General features: G+C 33.4%; 2 protein-coding genes and 1 long non-coding RNA gene across 10 annotated transcripts; 2 read left to right on the forward strand and 1 right to left on the reverse strand.

The window, feature by feature from the left end:
- The first annotated feature begins 322 nt into the window (after positions 1 to 322).
- On the forward strand, positions 323 to 3582 carry LOC123200192. Its single transcript, XR_006498515.1, has 3 exons — positions 323 to 598; positions 1791 to 2715; positions 3292 to 3582. It is a non-coding gene; the product is annotated as an uncharacterized LOC123200192 (long non-coding RNA).
- A 744-nt stretch (positions 3583 to 4326) lies between these two features.
- Positions 4327 to 9798, forward strand: LOC123200421 (glycosyltransferase BC10-like). Of its 8 annotated transcripts, none has more exons than XM_044615593.1 (4): positions 4327 to 4474; positions 4616 to 4679; positions 4923 to 5571; positions 7138 to 7812. In XM_044615593.1, the coding sequence occupies exons 3-4, from the start codon at positions 5041 to 5043 to the stop codon at positions 7774 to 7776; spliced, it is 1170 nt and encodes a 389-aa protein (XP_044471528.1). In that variant the 5' UTR covers positions 4327 to 4474; positions 4616 to 4679; positions 4923 to 5040; the 3' UTR covers positions 7777 to 7812. The 8 variants fall into 8 exon arrangements, 7 of the variants coding, with proteins under 7 accessions (XP_044471528.1, XP_044471529.1, XP_044471523.1 ...); XM_044615594.1 differs by having other exon boundaries at positions 4970 to 5571; XM_044615588.1 differs by having other exon boundaries at positions 4987 to 5571.
- Positions 9799 to 11939: 2141 nt separating this feature from the next.
- On the reverse strand, positions 11940 to 17688 carry LOC123200797. Its single transcript, XM_044616179.1, has 7 exons — positions 17495 to 17688; positions 17226 to 17365; positions 16989 to 17140; positions 15677 to 16073; positions 13536 to 13908; positions 12246 to 12323; positions 11940 to 12160 (listed from the first exon to the last, which is right to left on the reverse strand). The coding sequence occupies exons 4-7, from the start codon at positions 16057 to 16059 to the stop codon at positions 12110 to 12112; spliced, it is 885 nt and encodes a 294-aa protein (XP_044472114.1). The 5' UTR covers positions 16060 to 16073; positions 16989 to 17140; positions 17226 to 17365; positions 17495 to 17688; the 3' UTR covers positions 11940 to 12109.
- Between the last annotated feature and the right edge of the window lie 1288 nt (positions 17689 to 18976).

An 18976-nucleotide genomic window follows, 5' to 3' on the forward strand; every position in this document is an offset into this window, starting at 1 on the left:
GGGAATATCTCAAAACGGGGACAACACAAGAATGGGGGTGTGTGTATGTTTAAGAATTAAAAAAATATCTCAAAACGGAAACAGCACAAGAATGGGTGTGTGTGTACGAGACAACATAAGAATGTCCGTGTGTGGCTTTTCTTGAATAAGTTAGGTTTTAATTTGAGTTCAATTATAATATTTGATTTAATATTATAATTAAATTAAAATTAAATAATTTTATTTTAATAAATATTAATTAAAATAATATTATTTTAACCGATTTAATTTTAAATTTTTGAAATTTATGAATTTTATAAGCAAAACACTCCTAAACTTAAATTTGAGTTCGGAACTCATTTCGAGCTCCTCTCAAACAGAGTTGGAAAATGAGCTCTCGGCTCGAGTCCAGCCCTCCGCTGCTGAAAATGATTTGGTGTGGGAGCATTTTCTCCTGCACATCATTTTACGCTGAGAGACAAGAAAAGAAGCTTGTAAGTGAAAAATACAAAATGGTGAACTACATGCTGATGATCTGTGCCGACATGAAGAATCTCGCAAAACTGGAGCCGGAAGGTGGCTGTGATGTCATAATCCCAATTTCTCCTACTTCTTCAAGGTCTATCTCCTTCTCTTCGCCATTTTTATATTATTCAAATTTCATTCTATTTACTCCGTGTTACTAATTTTTTACTGCTTCGCTAGACTATATTTTTGAATGATTATATTATTCGTTTTAGTTCACTATACTTTTTTTGAGTTTACAGTTCTATAAATTCCTTTCCAATTGAAATTGCACAATGTGTTCCTTGAATCTAATCTTGCGTTTCATTGTGCGTGCATCGGTAGATTTTGACTACTATTTTTGTTCCCAACGGCTTCCAGTTAAGTCTTCAATCTGATATCTATCTAATTTCCATGTATTTGTGGCTGTAAAATCATACTGACTTTTGCGTTACCTTCAAATGGATGATTAGATAACAATTGCAGACTGTAATGTGAAGAGTGGGCGAGGTAATGTTAACCAGTTTCGCTTCACTTAGCCGTCCCTGTATTTGCTTCTTAAGTAATGTTGTGAAGTTGGTAGACCAGTCTCGTAGTTTAAGATAATGTGATGATTGATTTAGCGACATCACATATATTATGAGATGATATAGTTAGGTCAAGTTATGGGATATTTGCTTTCTACATTTTGTATTATTGTTAGTTCCCATAGTTTTCTTGATTCTGATCGGTTTTGTGATAATTGACATTGTGAATATAATCTTGGACTGTCATTGGATTATGTATTCAATTGTTTGATGGGAGGTGTAGTTGAAGTGTGCTCAGTTTTGGTGATTCTTTGTTTTGATATTTTTGGGATCACAGATGTTAAATTAGAATTCATGATCTTGATATATATATACCAAGGTGTTAGTACTGTATAATTTTATAGTGATTTACACTTTTCTCTTGTAATATCACACTTCATTTATTTCTCCTGGAATTTGTATCTCTGACTTCAGCCTCTTTGCGAAATAGCTTGCAACAGATTGTACTTTGAAGAAGAAGTTTTGGTTAGTGGTTTATAGTAATAGGGGAGTTTATGTCTTTCATGGACCTGAACGCCTTTTATAGTTGTGGAGCATAAGTGAAAACTTTATATTCAGTTGCAAAAGACCTGTGTTTTTGCTCTGGAATATGATTGGTGGTTTTGAGTTTTGTGAGATTAATTATTTTTCGAATGCCCGTTGAACATTTCTCTATTTATTCTGTAAATTGATTGTCTTCTGGTTTTTGGTGATACTTTGGTGCCTTCCTTCTTCCTTCAGTGCTAGAGTTGTGGGAGGGAGGGCACTGTGACAATGTTCTCAGGGCAAGGTAAGCCGCTGACCCGGGAAGCTAGTGAATACTGCCCCATGATGTGTTATTAGACTGCAAGGGTATGAGCCTGCGGATTTCATCTTTGGTGTGGGTGGAAGGTTGAATCTGTAAGTTTCTACTCTTCATCCTTCCACTTTGTCATTCAAAATGAGAATTAGACATTTTTCTTCCAAGAATTATGTGTGGATGTGTCAGACCTCTTATAACTAAGGTCTATAGGAAGAGACACAAGGCAAGCAGAAGAAGAACCTTTTTTTTTTGGTAAATATAGCAGAAGAACCTTGCCCTTGGGGACCTAGCACCTCTATCACTGTGGATAGATAAGAACACAACTGCATGATGACTCACAGCTGGAGGAATAAAGAGATGTAAGCAGTATATAAGGACAAGCAGAGAGGAGATGAAGGAGAGGTAATAAAACTGAATGGTTTAACTGGGGCTGACTGCCTTTGGGGACCCAGCACCTCTATCGCTGTGGATTATTATTCCTCCTTTTCCTCTTCTATTGTCTTTAGCCTGTAAGCTGGAATTCTTCTAAGACTTTCTTCCAGTTGAATAAATATTTCTACATGCTGTTTAGTTTTATTGTTGAAGCAAACAGATTGCATGTGTGATCACTGCTGAAAATTGTCTAAATCACTTGAGTGGGTGTTGTGCTAATCGGGTTGTCATCATGGATGTAAAGTATATGTTGCAATTCATGGTCCAGACTATGACTGTACAAATTATATCTAGGTATCAGATATATTACATTTCATTTCATTTGAGCAGTTTTTTATGGAGTATCGAAGGTGCTCTGGAATGTTTGAGAATGACCTCTGTTCTTGTCAAAGAAAGCTTCTTGAATGCTGCTCCACTGAGATCATCTGGGAGGTTTGTAGTGTGAATGCATTCACCTATGCGTCTATGGATATAATTCTTCCACTGAATGCCATTTATGAATCTGCACACACGCACACAAACCTTTCATGCACTTGCTATATTACAGAAATTATGGAGAAGGGAATTATGTGAGTGGCATGAATTATATTGTTGGTGTTCTCTAAACCTGCTTTCCAGCTGCTCACTGGGTACCAATCCTGTGTATATATTCATTCAGTTTTCTCGCTGTGACTCAATCTTGCATCACAAAGTTATTTTACTTAAAAGATTTGCAAGATTATCTGAAGAATGGGATATGATTTTCAACTTGATATATCTTCGATGATTTTACCGTTGTTGGTGAAAGCTTGGTTTCTTGTTGGGGTTTACTTAAAGACTGCTTGTTTTATTTATAATTACAGATTAAATTATTACAGTTACCAACAACCTATTTATTTAGAATAAAATCACATATTCAAACATTTTTGTAATATTATATAATTATATAATTAGATATTATTTTATTTTTAATTTAAAATTATATAATATTATAAATACTGACAATTTTGTTGTTTAATTATTATGTAGAGAATTTGCGGCATTATGAAAACTGAAAGGTGAAAGGTAGGCTATCATCCATCCGAGAATGGGTGTTGGAAAATGAGTTTAGTTGAGAAGGTTTACACGTCTCATGCAAGAAGAAGGTAAGGTGTAGGTAGCCAGTCTCAGCCCAAAAAAAATTTCGACTAGACTTCTCATCGGTTCGGTATGACATCAGTGCAGCTTATTTATTATGAGAGTCCAATTTCAATGGGACTTCGTGTTTGCCTCCTTGTCAAATTATCATCTTCTTCTTGCTTTTGCTTTTCGTATAAGCAATATTATACATACAGATATAATTTTTATATATATATATATATATATATATTATCAGATAATTAAATATTATTTTATTTTTTATTTAAAATTATATGATTATATAATAATTTATTATTTATATATTTAAATTATATAAAAAAATATAAACATATAGTTTTGTTATTTTTGTATTTACAGAAATATAATTATTTATGAATTCCGATTAAAATATGGGTGAGGTTTTTTCAGCATTAAATTTTAACCCAAATTTATTTTTACAAATTCTTATATATAAATAATGTATATAATTTTATTTATAAACAATAATATGTGATCATACTATTGATATTATTTTATTAAATTTAAAATTATCAGAATATATTATGATATATTATAATTTATGTATAAAATTATATATAATAACATAATCTTTCTTATCAATATAAAAAAATAAATTATTTATTAAACGGTTAAAAAATATATATATATTTAAAATATTTAATTATGTAATTATACCTATTAATTTGTAAGGATCTATGATTGCTATTCTTTTCGTGCCTTGCAATATACTTTTTTTAACCTGAAAAGACACTTTCTCGAGCTATGTATTATTGGTCATAAATTAGACGGGCTTATTACTATTTTATATATTTCTAAAATATATTTATATATTTATGTGATTTTTTTATTTATATATTTCTTCAAAATAAAGTGGTAAGACAACCGAAATCTAGTAAAAAATTAGGATAAAAAGATTAAAAAAAAAATGTCAGACACGTGGTAATGTGTGAAGTGCCCTCCCAATTACTTATAAATGTTGTAAATGTAAAATTCACGAAAAAGGCGACCGCGACAAAGCGCCAAAGCCAACCACAGTGTGATCATCGAACATTCTGAAATTCTCTAGATTTCGGTGTTGTATATCATCTCTTGTGATTTCTTTGTTTTCGACATTCTCAACTTTCTCCATCTCTCTCTTTCTTCTTCCTTCCCTAACTTCATTCTTTCTTTTTTCTTTTTTGAATTTTCTGCTTCTTGCACGTCGCGATTCCAGCTCTGGGTGGAGTTAAAAAGATCTATGACTATGGTTCGTATTGTTGTCAAGAAAAAGTTAAGTGGTACGTTAAGAATCTTATGTCACTTTTTGATTTAAAAGTAGACATATTCTAGCTCTGAATTTGATTCTTTTTAAAAAAAAAAACAACACTGTCTTCAGCTCGTTATTACGCAAAATATGTTCAGAGTTGTTTTCGGGTACTTTAGTATCAATTCTAGTTCTGTATTGTTAAATTTCCATAGGAGAAGTAGATTTTGTTAGAGAAATCTCGAATACTAGAATTAGCTTTTGATCTTAGTTGCAGTTTAAAGCTCAAATTTGGGAGTCATTTGTTAATTTGAGGTTTGGAAGTCTTTTTTTTATGATAGGGAATAAGTTGCTTTGGATCTGAATCAGAAGGCGAAATTCGATTTAGTTGAGTTATGAAGATGCAAGCAAGGGTCGTTCCGTTGGAGGAAGGCAAAGACCCTTCACTTACAAACAAGACGAATCAGTCTAAAGCGTTGCCGCTGAGACTGTTTCAGTTATTTGGTCTGTTTCTGATGCTGTGTATCGCCGTTGCATTCATTAGTATTTACACAATCCGTCTTTTTGGAGTCCAAAGTGTAGTGACAACGGTTAAGTCCAATCTTGAGGCATGCTTTGAAAAAGAAAAACCCAGTGCTTTGGATAATTGGATAAAACCTCCATCAAATTTAATGCACACTATGACTGATAAAGAGCTTTTGTGGAGAGCATCATTGGTTCCTCGAATAAAGAAGTACCCCTTTCGGAGAGTTCCGAAAATTGCATTTATGTTTTTGGCATTGGGGCCACTCCCACTCGAACCTCTTTGGGAGAAGTTCTTCAAGGGGCATGAAGGGCTATATTCGATCTATGTTCATTCATTGCCAACTTACGAGGCCAAATATCCATCATCTTCAATTTTTAATGGGAGACAAATCCCAAGTCAGGTATGGCATATTTTTTTTCCCAGGTTTAATTTGCTATTTTGAGTTTCTGCCAAAAATCACCTGATTCCTTTGTTTTACTACTGATTATGCATATGAGATTTGTCAATTCCAGTCCTTTTCCTTGAGTGAGGATTACTAGAACTTCATTAATTCTCACCTGAAATCCGTTTATTCACATGGGATTTCATTTCTATTAATGATTATGTCACAATGCTCGGATGCCTAATGATCCTAAGTAAAATAGGACTCCAGAACTACATTTGGGGGTTCCCAGTCGTTGAAAATTAAAGTCATTTATCATTCAACATTGCCCTTTCAATTTATGTCTTTGATGAAGGATCAAACTCTGGAGATTTTGTTTAATTAATCGATGATCCTATTTTTCAGTTGGCTCTTGGTTTGGACATCTGAGTCAGCCAAGACAGTCATGATATGTGTTAGCAGTTTAACATATTTTGCTTCTCTAGCTAATTGCCTCAATCTTGCATTGCATGAGCTGCTGTTAGGAACTGGAAACAGAAATGGAAATGAACTAGCCACAGAGAGTGCATGAACCAAATAAGCACATGATTTGGATGTAACACGATGAAAGAATATTAGCTATATATTTAAAATGTCACTGTATTCTATGGGACCATTTTCTTGAATATTATTACTTATCTAGTGTTTTTTATTATGAAACTTGCTTTGTTTGATGGGTATACATTTTTAACTTGCAGCCACCATACAACATTAGACAGAGAATCACTTGACTGTCATTAGTAGATCATTTTGGGTAAATGTGAAGAAAAGGTGAGAACTGCTGGGGTCTTTATTTGTTAGAGCTGTAAACAGCCGGCCAAATTAGTTAGAGGTGAGTAAGATGGGAGCAAAGCGCAATTAGAGGGAGGAAAGTGGTGAGGTCAGAATTATCACTATATGTGTTGGATTGAGTGGCACTGTTTATTTGTATAAAGAGGATGCCCTTTGAGAAAGGCTGTTGGAACTGGGTTAGATAATTAGAACTTGATTTGTGTTTGAGTGAGTATAAATTGTACAGCATAAAGGCTTGACTTTAAATTGCAGTAATTTTTTAGGCTCTCATCTTTGAGATAGCAAAAATATATAACAGATGTAAGTTTTAGCTTTTCACATGCAGAAGGAAAATATTGCCGTTTTATGTTTTGGTTAAAAATGAAGCACTCATCTTCATAGTACTAATAAGAGAAAATTAAATAAAAAGATAATAAAGAAGAGCCTTTAAACTGAAGTTTTGGTTTTGCTTTACATGATCTTGAAGAGCTATTGTTTAACTTGATTCTAAAATTCAACCAGTAGAAAGACAATACCTGCTTGAGGATGCCCCTTGTTAGAACTTGATCCCTGAACCGTCCTCCAGTCTTATCAGATGTAAGGGATTCTGACCTTTATGACTCATCATAGGAACTAATCAATTAAGAACTTTTTATAGGTTTTACAAATTTTGTTTGATAAAATATTGTTTTACTGCCTCAAGTGTATAGCTTTGAATCCAATATCCTCAATATTAGGAGGAGATGATGATCTCTTTGTTATCTTCCTTTGCAGGCCTCTGAATGGGGAAGAATGAGCATGTGCGATGCAGAGAGAAGACTCCTTGCTAACGCATTGCTTGACATCTCCAATGAATGGTTCATTCTTGTCTCTGAAACCTGCATTCCTCTATATAACTTCTCCGCCATCTACCACTACATAATGAAGTCCAAATATAGTTTCATGGGTTCATTTGATGACCCTGGACCATATGGGAGAGGACGATATAATGAGAACATGGCACCTGTGGTGAACATTACCCAGTGGCGTAAAGGATCTCAGTGGTTTGAAGTTAATCGAAAGCTGGCTGTCTACATTGTGGAAGATACTACATTTTATCTGAAATTTGAAAAATTCTGTCGACCCGCATGTTATGTGGATGAACACTATTTTCCCACGATGCTAGCCATTCAAGCACCAAACCACTTAGCAAACAGAAGCCTCACTTGGACGGACTGGTCAAGGGGTGGAGCTCATCCGGCTACCTTTGGAAGAAATGATATCACAGAAGAATTTTTCCAGAAAATTTTTGAAGGTCAAGAATGCACATATAATAACCAGCCCTCTTCAACTTGTTTTCTCTTTGCAAGAAAATTTGCACCAAGTGCTTTAGAACCTTTGATGAATATATCATCAATAGTTTTGGGCTTTTGAAGCTTTTGAGAAATGAAATAACCTTTCAATTCTGAATTCTTGAAGAATACTAGAAAGCAGGTGGTTAGGAGCTTGTCTCTTTCATCCCTGCATCGTATATGAGGCATCTTATATTTTTTTGTGTACAGAGGCTGGCTGACTACAGAGATCTGGTATGACATTCTATTGGGATTAGATAACTAGTAGTTTTGAATATGTTGAATTTTTTTTCTTAGTTTACTGATAGTGTTGTATTGTAGCAATGTTGAATGGTTTACTGAAAAGTGTTGTGTTTTCGAGAAAAAAGTTGAAATTGATCTATCATTAAAGTCAAAAGCAAAATTAAACAAAAAATGAGATTTTAATTCCTGGGAAATTTAAGTTTTGTGATAGGAAATTGGAATTAGATTCTGTAAGATTAAGATTGTGGTTTGTCTATTATAAGTGAGAGGGTTAAATATCTAGTAAAAGCGAAGTATTGCTTTCTCTGTGTTTGTTGTTGTAGGATATGGAAAGGGGAGAGTCAAAATGAGTTCACAATTTAAGGTGGAATTTCACCATTTCACTTCTAAGCCAACATTATTATTAATACAAGCGCAAATACCTCGCATGTGGAAGATGACGGCTCTTAATTTCCAAAGTCTTTCAAGCTGGTTCATATGTCGATGTCAATTTTGCCTGTGTCTTTAGCTTGAAGATGAGGAAGATGGAATTAGTGCATCGTGAGGAATTGGCAAGCAAAGTTTGCCTCAAGTTTAGCGAGTTAAAATTGATGTTACAACGTTGTTCCTAGTCGTCACAACTAGCATCACAGCCCGATTAAGTGTTGTTGATAGCAATCAAGATTGAAATGTTGTTGTTCTTCAATTTGAGAGGAGATGTGATGGTCAAGAAGGAGAATGTCGAAAAAGGTGAAATGAGCTCAAATTTCATTATTCTTTCTGATTGGGTATCGAGATTTAGGTCTTGATCTCGAAGTGGTTTTAATAGTTTATTTGTAGACTTTATTGAAGTGGCAAGACAGACACCGACGACTCTTAAGTGTTTTCCAAATTAAAAACAGAAATATAAAATAAAAATAAAAATTTTAAATATTTAGATCCAACTTACTTTGTGAACAGAGACAGACAGATCAGCAGAAATTTCTGGAAACCCTGCATTTCAATTTCTCGTGATTCAAATTCGAATTAAAAAATTAACAATCTCTTTCTTGACCACCTTCCGTTGGCCCTACCACTCGTCCCACGTGGGTCCCTCTGTTAAAGAAATTCCGTGACAACCGAACCGATCTCCAATTATTAAGCATTCTTTTAACCCCACTCTCAAATCAATTCCACGCGCTTCAGCATTAATGTGAACCAAATTCCTTTCCAAGAAGTATTTCCAGAATCGAAACCTTATCAGTCGCGTGATATCTGAAAAAAGTGGGACCTACTACTGAACCAGCTGTCAACTGGAAGTCTCTTTCTATACCTTTCACGACCGCCTATAAATAGAAAACCCTTCTATTTTTTTTCTCTCACCAAAAATACTACAAATTACTAAGCTTTCTACTTCTTCACTCTAAACTGTTCTAGTAACTCATCACCGGAAATGGCTTCAGTTTTTACTTTCATGATGGTGCTGGTTGTGGCTGCCATGGCTCTCGGCGGTGTTGTAGCTCAAGAAGTGGCGTCCCCTGCGCCAGCGCCTCTCTCCGGAACCGCCTCGATCTCGCCTTCTATAGCTTCTGCTGGTTTGGCTCTTGTTGTGTCTTTTATTTTTTGTTTCACTCTAAGGATCTAAATTGCCGTTAGCCTATGATTGATGTGGCACTAGCTTAGATGTAGTGAGTGGTTTCTTTCTTTATTAGGATTTATGTGCTAGATCTAGTGTTTTGTGTGTGAGTATATATATGTATACATATATGGAGCATAAGACGATGATATTGTGTGGTTGCCTTGGCTTGGCGATTAGTATTATTAATACGTGATTTATTGTATTTGGTGCTTCATTTCTATGTACTTAAATATTGATTTATTTTATTTCATTGTTTCTGTTTAATATGCTGACACATTGACTCACCACGTGATTCAATGTCAATTGACCAGGCGAATATATGCTATTCACGTGACCTGCCACCTTGTCTTGCAGTATTGCTTCGTGTCTTTTTCTGATTCCTGCATTATTATTATCAACTTTATGACGACAATTTTAAGATTTTGTAAATCTTACTTGCCATCCTTCATTAGCATGGACTACACTTAAGTCGTGAATCAGAATATTTGCTGTTTGGGTTTCCTGTTTTTCTTGGGGCCAAACGATTTAGTTCCACCCACACTTTACTTTATTTTCAAACTTTCATTAATGATTTTTTAAAAACTTAAATATTTAATTATAAATTTTTAAAGTTAACAAAATTTATTAATTTTAAAGATAAAAATTTTATTTAATCTGTGATATTAAAAAAGAAAAATTATTTCATGTTTTTATTAAATTTTAAAAACTAATAATTATTTTATAAAATTAAATTTTTAAAAATTGCATCCTCTAGAATTTAAGTTTTTCGGGGTTTCAAATTATCAAGGATTATTTTTTGATGGATGGTGGCATCTTTGGCACTTTCTTTATCCTTTTTTTGGCAATTCGAAAGTTGCTCTCTTCTAATATGATTCGTTTTTTTGTTTAGATGAAAATAAGTATAAAGAAAGGAGAGATTTTGTCAGAAAATTGAAACTCAACTAAAAAAAACCAATTTTTTAAAATTTAATCTTGTAAGCAGGTGTTCAAGGATAGACTAAACTTTGGTGGGAAGAAGTCTTTTGGCATTTTTCTTGGCAAGCGGCACTTACATGCTTTTTCGTCCTTTATTACTTGTCTTTGACTCTTTTCGCCTTCATATTCTTGCTAATCAGCTTTTAGAATAATACGATGACTCACACTTACAGGTGGCTGGGCAACGCCGGTAATTAAAATCAGTATCCACAAAAACTTATAATACAATAATAATTCATAATTATCATATCCACAAAAAACCAAAAGACTTAATAATTAATTACATATGAAAATCTAAAAAAGATATTTTATCTGTCTCGGATTCATTTGAAACAAACTTAACAAGTTTAAGCTAAAATTCAAGTTCAATTTCATACAAATTGAGCTAAATGCGAGTTCAGACAAGTTTAAGTTTAGTTCGATTCAATTCCATTTCTATATATCACATTAAAGTCGATTTGTGACATATTTATTTTAACTAACCCTTATTTTTAAAGAATTTTCTTATTGGGAAAAAAATATATAAAGAAGGGAATTGGCAATAGGTTCAATCAAGTCAAGATTTTTCTTTAAAATGAAATTACATAAAGGTTTAGAAGATCTCAAGCCTTCTTTTAAAATGAAAGTAACTTGACGTTTAAGCATATAATTAACGGTGCCTTTTAATACATTATTCCCCTTTCTCTTCAAAGCATCGCAAGTCTCCTCAATTCAACTTTCCCTTTGCTTATTTTATACTTAAAAAACATTATGAATAATGTTTTTTTGTGGGTCCTCCCCCATTAGACATGTCTTCAAAGATCACTTTCAAAATATATAATTTTGAAACGAAATACAGTGTGATTGCTCATTAGCCTTCATATTTTCTGGCGATTCTGCGCTTCTATTTTTGTCCGTATTTGCTTTCAATACCTGTTCCCCCAGGTAAAATTCCAGAAGTTATACGGCGCCGTTTCAACTAATATAAGCCCACATAAATTCAAACTCCTTAACCTTTTATGCTAAAACTGAAACCTAACTTTCTATATAGACAGCGTCACTGCAAAACATATTTATAAATAATATCATTATATAATTAAATATTATTTTATTATTAATTAAAAATTATTTAATTATATAATAATATAATAGTTATATATTATGCATAAAAAATATATATAATTTTATTTTATATATGTCATGTAAAAATGCATATATATAATTAATTAATAATAATAATAATAAAATAATTAAAATTCCAATTTATATTAAAAAATAAACACATTTTGTCACATCATAATTTTTCTCTTTTCCATTTGTATCAATATTATCTATTGTATAATACAATATATCATCTTTTTATATTGTATTTTATAATATATCATAAAATATTAATACCCATAATCGGAAGACAAAACATATCTATAATTCAACCATGGAGGCCAAACAGATGCAGATGAAATTCTATGATTTCATTTTTCTGAAGGGTTAAAAGTGCCACGATTTACACAATTCCAACATTTCTCAAATCCTAAATAAAATTACCCAAAAAAAAACATTCATCATCCTCTTGATGATCTTTCCCCTATCAAATACAAGCCTATACCAGGATTCCTCTCACTTATTCTGAGTCTGAGTCCATGTTACCCATTGCCTTCAATCCTCTAGGTCTCTGCATCACAAAACCCATTGACAAAATCAACAACCTTCAACAAAGACAACATCAAAATTACCAATCAATTTCCAGGTTATTTTACCTTTTTAGAAATCTTCTTCTCCCTCACTTCATACCGTTCGAGGGTTAGGTCACATAGCCATGCACCTGGGCTTACCAGCTGCAAAAATGAAACATACAATAAAGTCAATCAACAATATTGAAAGAGAACCATTTAAAGTAGCTTTGTGCTTTTATTTTATTCCGTATAAGACTAAACCCAATTGGGTATACATATAATATATCATTATATGATTAAATATTATTTTATTTTTAATTTAAAATTATTTAATTATAATAATATATTATTTAAATATTTAATTAAATATTCGAAACTAAATCCAATGACAAAATCAATGCTTCATCAAAATTACCTAGAAATGGAATCTTCAACAAAAACAAAACAATATTACGCAAATTGTGCTTTTTAAAGTTGCAAGTGTGGTCCAAGCTGGACCAGACATGAACCCACTACCTTAAATTATCATTATTATAATAATAAAAATAAAAATAAAAAGAAGAGAGAGAGAAAAAAAAAAAAAAAGCACATCCACGCTACCCCGCAATAATGAGCAAGAGGCCGTCCTGTCCTTGCCCATTCTGTCTGTTCATATCTTTATTTAGACCTTACTTTGTTGATAAGTCTTGTACTCACCAATTAATCACTATCGTACACGTGTTTGTCTATGCATCGTCCATCTAATACCGTAGCACGAACGTCCACTTCCCGTTACACCCTAACAAACTACCAAACAGCTTTGTCTGGATACGAATACCCTGACCCCACTTTTTCGCCATTTTATTTTAATTTTTTAAATAAAATAAAAAAATTAGAATAAAATGATGCAAAAAAAAAATATCCTAATCAGAGTCCAAATCTCAATTGATCAGACGGTAGGAGATCGATCATTATAATGGTCCCACAACAATAAAAAAAAATCTCCAATTTTTTGATCCATAAACAAAGACTTGGTCACTAATAGGCTAACCAACTTTAAGTCATTATTAGGTACATAATCCAACCTTTGATTGACACGTGGACACGAGTATCTCACTTGTCACTCTACACAGTTTTATTTTATTTTTTAATATTTTCTTCCATAAAAAGAAAAAATAAAATAAAGCAGACCATAGTATAACTCCTAACATCCCCCGCTGTTACTCACTTGTACCTTCTGCTTCAAACGTTGTACCTCAAGTTTTCTATCATATTCTAATTCCAATTCTACCCTTCTTGTGGCAATTGATTTTTTTAAAGAATAATTTAATCAAACCTTTGAATTCTGATGACTAAAACAAGCTCAAAGATCTGAATACGATGAGAAGGGCTTACATTGAGTGTCCGTTGAATAAACTTTGCTCTCTTTTTGGGTCTTTGTGGGAGCTTAGAGCCTTTAATAGCCATGAAATCCTCTTCTTTTTCTTTGTTGGTCAAAGCAATCACAAATTTTGGTGGCCACACAGGTGGTGCCACCGCCGCCTCGCCGCTGGCAGAAGAGGACCCTCCTTTTTTGCTGTCGTGGCCAGTTTCCGATGATGCCCCTGACTTGTTGTAATCATGATTACCATTGTTGGTGTTGCTGGTGTGATGGTTATTGTTTCTGGTACCTCTCTTATCGTGCGCCCCCCTGTCCGGTGAAGCAAAACCTCTCACACCACCGCCGCCGTTGCTCTGCCCTCTCATGGCACTTGAATTCTCAGAGTTCCTAAGAATAGCACAATACACACATACACATCAGATAACTTGGCTCAGCATGTGAAAATTTTGGAAAACAATTAAATTAAGCACTCTGGGAAAGTAAAAAAAAAAAAGCTGTTTGTATCTAAGTGAATTTCCAGGTGCGTAAGTACGAAAATACCCTCGCAATCTGAAAGAGTATTGCGTGAAAAATGTGCTGAGGTTTTGGCTTCTTCCAGGAGACTTTCGGTTCCGCCTTTAAATAGGAAGCTTTGCTGAAATCAGTTCGTAGGAAAAATTGGCTAAGGTTATTTGGATCTAACGTGGACACCTGGGGATTTAGACCGTTGGATCAATATTGCCTTTTGGAGGTTATGGCCACGTGTTGAAATTTGGGTAGGCATTAGGATAAAGAAAGTGGACCAGATTCCAATAATTTACAATCAACGGCCGGAAATTTGTACGAATTACAAATGGGCAAAACTGGACATGTGGCACAGAATTGTACATCTTATGTTTCCAAAAGCTAAATATTGGGGGTGTATGGGATAGTAACCAGACCCGATAGGTTCTAGATAAGCTTGCTACAGTGAAGACCAATCATGGTTGCCTAGAGCACTTACCATGTGCTCTCCTGAAAACCATATACAGTTGGACCATCCTGACCAATTTGAGAGTGGACAGAGAAGAGCCTCATAAATATTCAGCCAGCCCAAGGCACATGTACTGAAAATATTAATGGTAAAACTATATAATATAATCAAGAGAAATGTTACTTCTATTTAATTTTAAATATTTATTAAATACTTAAATAATATATTATTATATAATTAAATATTATTTTATTTTTAATTTAAAATTAACTAAACATATGATAATACATAATCTAAATATTTAATTAAAATTTAAAACTATATACACCTAATTAAAGTTGAAATATTAAGTACAATCCCATATGGTGCCCTCACAAATTGGTAAAAGAGTGGAGGACCATGTGTGAAAACCTTTGAGAGTCATTCTACAAACCCCAAAATACCATGAAACTATGAACAATTAATAAGCAAAGGAACTACCCACCAAAACTATTTGGCAACTGGGTAATATTATATATATACATCTCTCATATATAATTTAAATGCATAACTAATGTATCATTATATGATTAAATATAACTTTATCTTTAATTTAAAATTATTTAATCATATAATGATATATTATTTATATACTTAAATTATATATAAAAATATAATTTTACTGTTGACAATTACAAATTAAAGAATTCTATATGTCTAAAATTCAAGTAAATAGTAAATATTTAAATAATATATTATCATATTAATTAAACATAATATATTATTTCTAATACAGATCATCTAAATACCGATTTAACATTCTTAACATTACTGAGTGAAATTTACCACTTGGGGTAACATGGCCACGTAGAATTTGCCACATTCCCAAATAATAGGGTAAATCATGGTAAAAAAAAAAAAAAATTAGACCTGTATCAAAAAGGGACTCGTTTAATGATGGCAGATCCAGATCTTTTTCCGCGCCAATTTGATTAGAAACCTACTGAAGAAGCCTATCACTAACTAATTAGCACACACCCAAAGCGCGTCATTTCCACGCGCAACCGATCCGATTATCGGAACTTCAAACTCACACCAACTCTTCCACCCCATGCAAAAAAAGAGAGAAGAATGGAAGAAACCAACAACAAACACCCATGAATCCACCATCACATCGGGCAGTATTTAAACAAAAAAAAACTCATCCAAGTAATATAATAGTACCTGAGAACACGCTGAGGCGGCGGCGGCGGAGGCGGAGAAGGCCGTTGACGGAGATTGAAGAAACCACTACCGTGATGATTACTACCGTTATTAGTAGCAGTGGTTGTGGTTGGCTGATTAAAAGTGTCCTTGTCGGTTCTGACGACCCGAACCGTCGTCCGATGGGTCGGGGCGGCCGAGTCGTCTTTGACCTGTACTTTCATGCACCTCAGCCGCTTCCGGTTGCCCCATTGCAAGACAAAATCTGTCGACGCCGTTTGCCTCGCGTTAATCTCTGAATTCGCTCTTAATAATCCGCCGTCCCCTCCGCTTCTCTCTCTGCCGTTACTGGTAACGCCGCTACTGTTTCCGTTATTACCGCTTCTCAAAGGGCTCTTTTCCATCTCCTTCTGTACACCTGTCCCATTCGAAACAACGTTAATTAGTTTCTGTAATCCAAGTTAACTTCGGCCATTAAGAGTGGAAACGAGGAACGGAAGAAGACAATTTGGATACGGATTTCCCTTCCCGACAATTTCCTCAATTGGGATCAACTTTAAATTAAACCAGAAAAAAAAGTAAAATACGAAGAATGTGATAGTTGTCAAAGATGGCATCTGTCAGCTCAGAATTTCACCCGAAATTCAAAGAGAAACAGAATAATCTTATAATAAACAGAAATAAATCTGCCGGATGATTCAACAAAAATGGTGAAAATAAGAATCTTTAGGTGGAATAATAAAATTACTTCACTAATTACAGAGGATCTGAGGAAGCGTAAGAACAGAAAATACAAAATAATATAATTTTTTGAGGAGAAAGAAAAATGATTTACGCCACGCTAATTGACCCATTTGGTTGAATAATTTAAGTTTTCAGATGAAGAGATGGCTTCAAGATGTTCTTTTGTCCTCAGTTTGCTTGGTAAACAGACGAGGCGTAGTTGGAGAAAAGGCTGGTTCGACTGAACGTTCAAGAGTAAACTGAAGAAAATTCACCGAAAATCCAAAAAGAAGGGAAAAAAAAAAAAAAAGCAAACCCAGAAACAGAGAGATCAAGTCAGAAGAATCATACGATTTTTAAATTAAAAATCGAATCAAGAAAATATTTTGTCAAAAACAGGTCAAATTGATCTTCAAACTGAAATTTATTGCAAGCATGGCCGGAATGCCGGAAATCTCAGCTCAGAGCTCCGCTTAACTTAGTTTAGAGAACCGAAATGGGTAGAAAAGAAATGAAATCAAAAACCGAAGCCGATTCGAAACTGCAACCATGGAGAGCCATTCTCAACTCAAATTGAGGTACTTTTTTATATCACATAATGACTCCTTACCTCCAATTTCACTACTCCTCCGTTAATTAACCAGTATATTGCTTGCTTTGTATCAAGATTTCAGCAGAATAATGACATTTCAAGGAGGTTGAATCTTGGACTCCTCTGATCTTCGCCTATTACAGCTTCAATAATCTCTTTGAAAAATGTATCTGCAAAACGTAAATCTTAAATTCAAAGGCTTGTATCTGGAAGATGAATCACACGAATTTGATAACTCTGTTTGGCGATACATACCTCTGAAACTCCAACTGCGTCACCTCCAATGGGTAAATTTCAATGAAACAAAGACCAATCTTCACAATCAGCAACTATAAATCAATCAAATCTAGTACAAATTCCTTCTGAATAACCACTTTAAATCTCTTTGAACGTATCTGCGAACAGGAAAAACAAACAAACAAACGATTACCAGCCGAATTTAAATAACTTTATCTCGCAAAAACAATACAAAATTATTGTTTGTTCTCATTTTATACACATCTAAAGCAACTCTCTCTCCCTACCAGATTCAGATTCTTAACATTCCCTCATAAAATTTTTGGCGAGAACATGATCAAATCCTTGTCAATTCCCACCGAAAATCCTCTGTTTGGCTCCAGAGAAAGAGAAAGAACGTGAAAGAAAATTCACAAAGAAGCAACTGAGAACAAACAGAACATAACTACAGAGAGCTTCTTCTTCTTCTTCTTCTTCTTTAGAAAAAAGAAATACACTCTCTCCCTTTCAAACCCTGTTTTATGCCCCCTTCACACACTCCGTTCAACAGCGAGCATTTCTGACCTTTGATCAAAAATCAAACGGTCCTGATCACTCTTCTTTTGAACCGTCAAGTCCCGTCTATTATGAAGTTACTTTGTGCCCGTGGCTAAATATAAATGACCTCACGGAGTTTATCGATCTAACAGAATCTTTAACGACGTTGAATTTTGGGTAAATTATTAATAATAATTTAAATTATTATTATTTTATATGTAAATAATGTTTTTGCGAGCCGGTGTGGCGTGTTGTCTAGGATTAGTTTGTCATGTGAGTGAGTTAACTCAGGTTACTTTTAACCGGACTAATGAGTCGCTCACTTTGAGAAATCATGTAGTACAAGTTTTAAGTACTGTCACTAACCTTCCCTCAGATTTCAATAATTCTCTCAAACCTCCCCTCAGTATTTTAAAATAACGAAATCAATTCCGTCAACCATATTTCATGTCTCAAACAATATTGAACCATTTTTTCTATTGGTCAAAGCACTTATTTTTATTCAAGTACTGTTTGTTTCTCAAGTTTTCATTTTTTAATTTTAAAAAACATTTTTACTTATTTACGAATAATTAAAAATTAACTAAATTTATTAGTTTTAAAATTTTATCTCATTTTTCTTTTAAAAAATAATAATTTTTTTCCAAACCAAGGTTTAAAAAACAATATTTTTTTTCCTCCCGATAGGTTCTCTCTCTTCGATAGTCTCTTTTTCTTCATTTTTTCTCCTCCTCTAGTTGATGATTTAAGTTGGAAAGGCAAAAAACTTTATTTTTTCGATTTGAATCGTTGGTCAGAGAAGGGAGAGACCACTGAAAATAGAAGAGTAAACCCTATAGGAGAAAATATTGTTTTTTAAACTTTAACATAAGAAAAATTGTAACTTTACAGGGTTTAGAGGAGAAAATAAATAAAATTTTAGTTTATTTTTAATATTATAGATAAAATAACGATTTTACCTTTGAAACTAACAAATTTAATAATTCATACACGGATAAAATAGTTTTTTAAAGTTAAAAGATAAAAATTTTAGAAAAGAGTAATCTTTTGGTGAGAATAAGTCCTTTGGCTTTTTTTTTTTTTTATAAATAAAACATATAACTAACTTCGTAATTTGATATCAAAATTATACTCTATCTCTTTTGTATAAACTTAACTCAATCTCAATAAAAAAAAAAAAAAAACCACAATTGATAGTTACAATAATAAAATTATACGTATGTATTTTGAAT

Source organism: Mangifera indica, chromosome 17 (assembly GCF_011075055.1).
Source record: "Mangifera indica cultivar Alphonso chromosome 17, CATAS_Mindica_2.1, whole genome shotgun sequence".
NCBI lineage: Eukaryota > Viridiplantae > Streptophyta > Magnoliopsida > Sapindales > Anacardiaceae > Mangifera > Mangifera indica.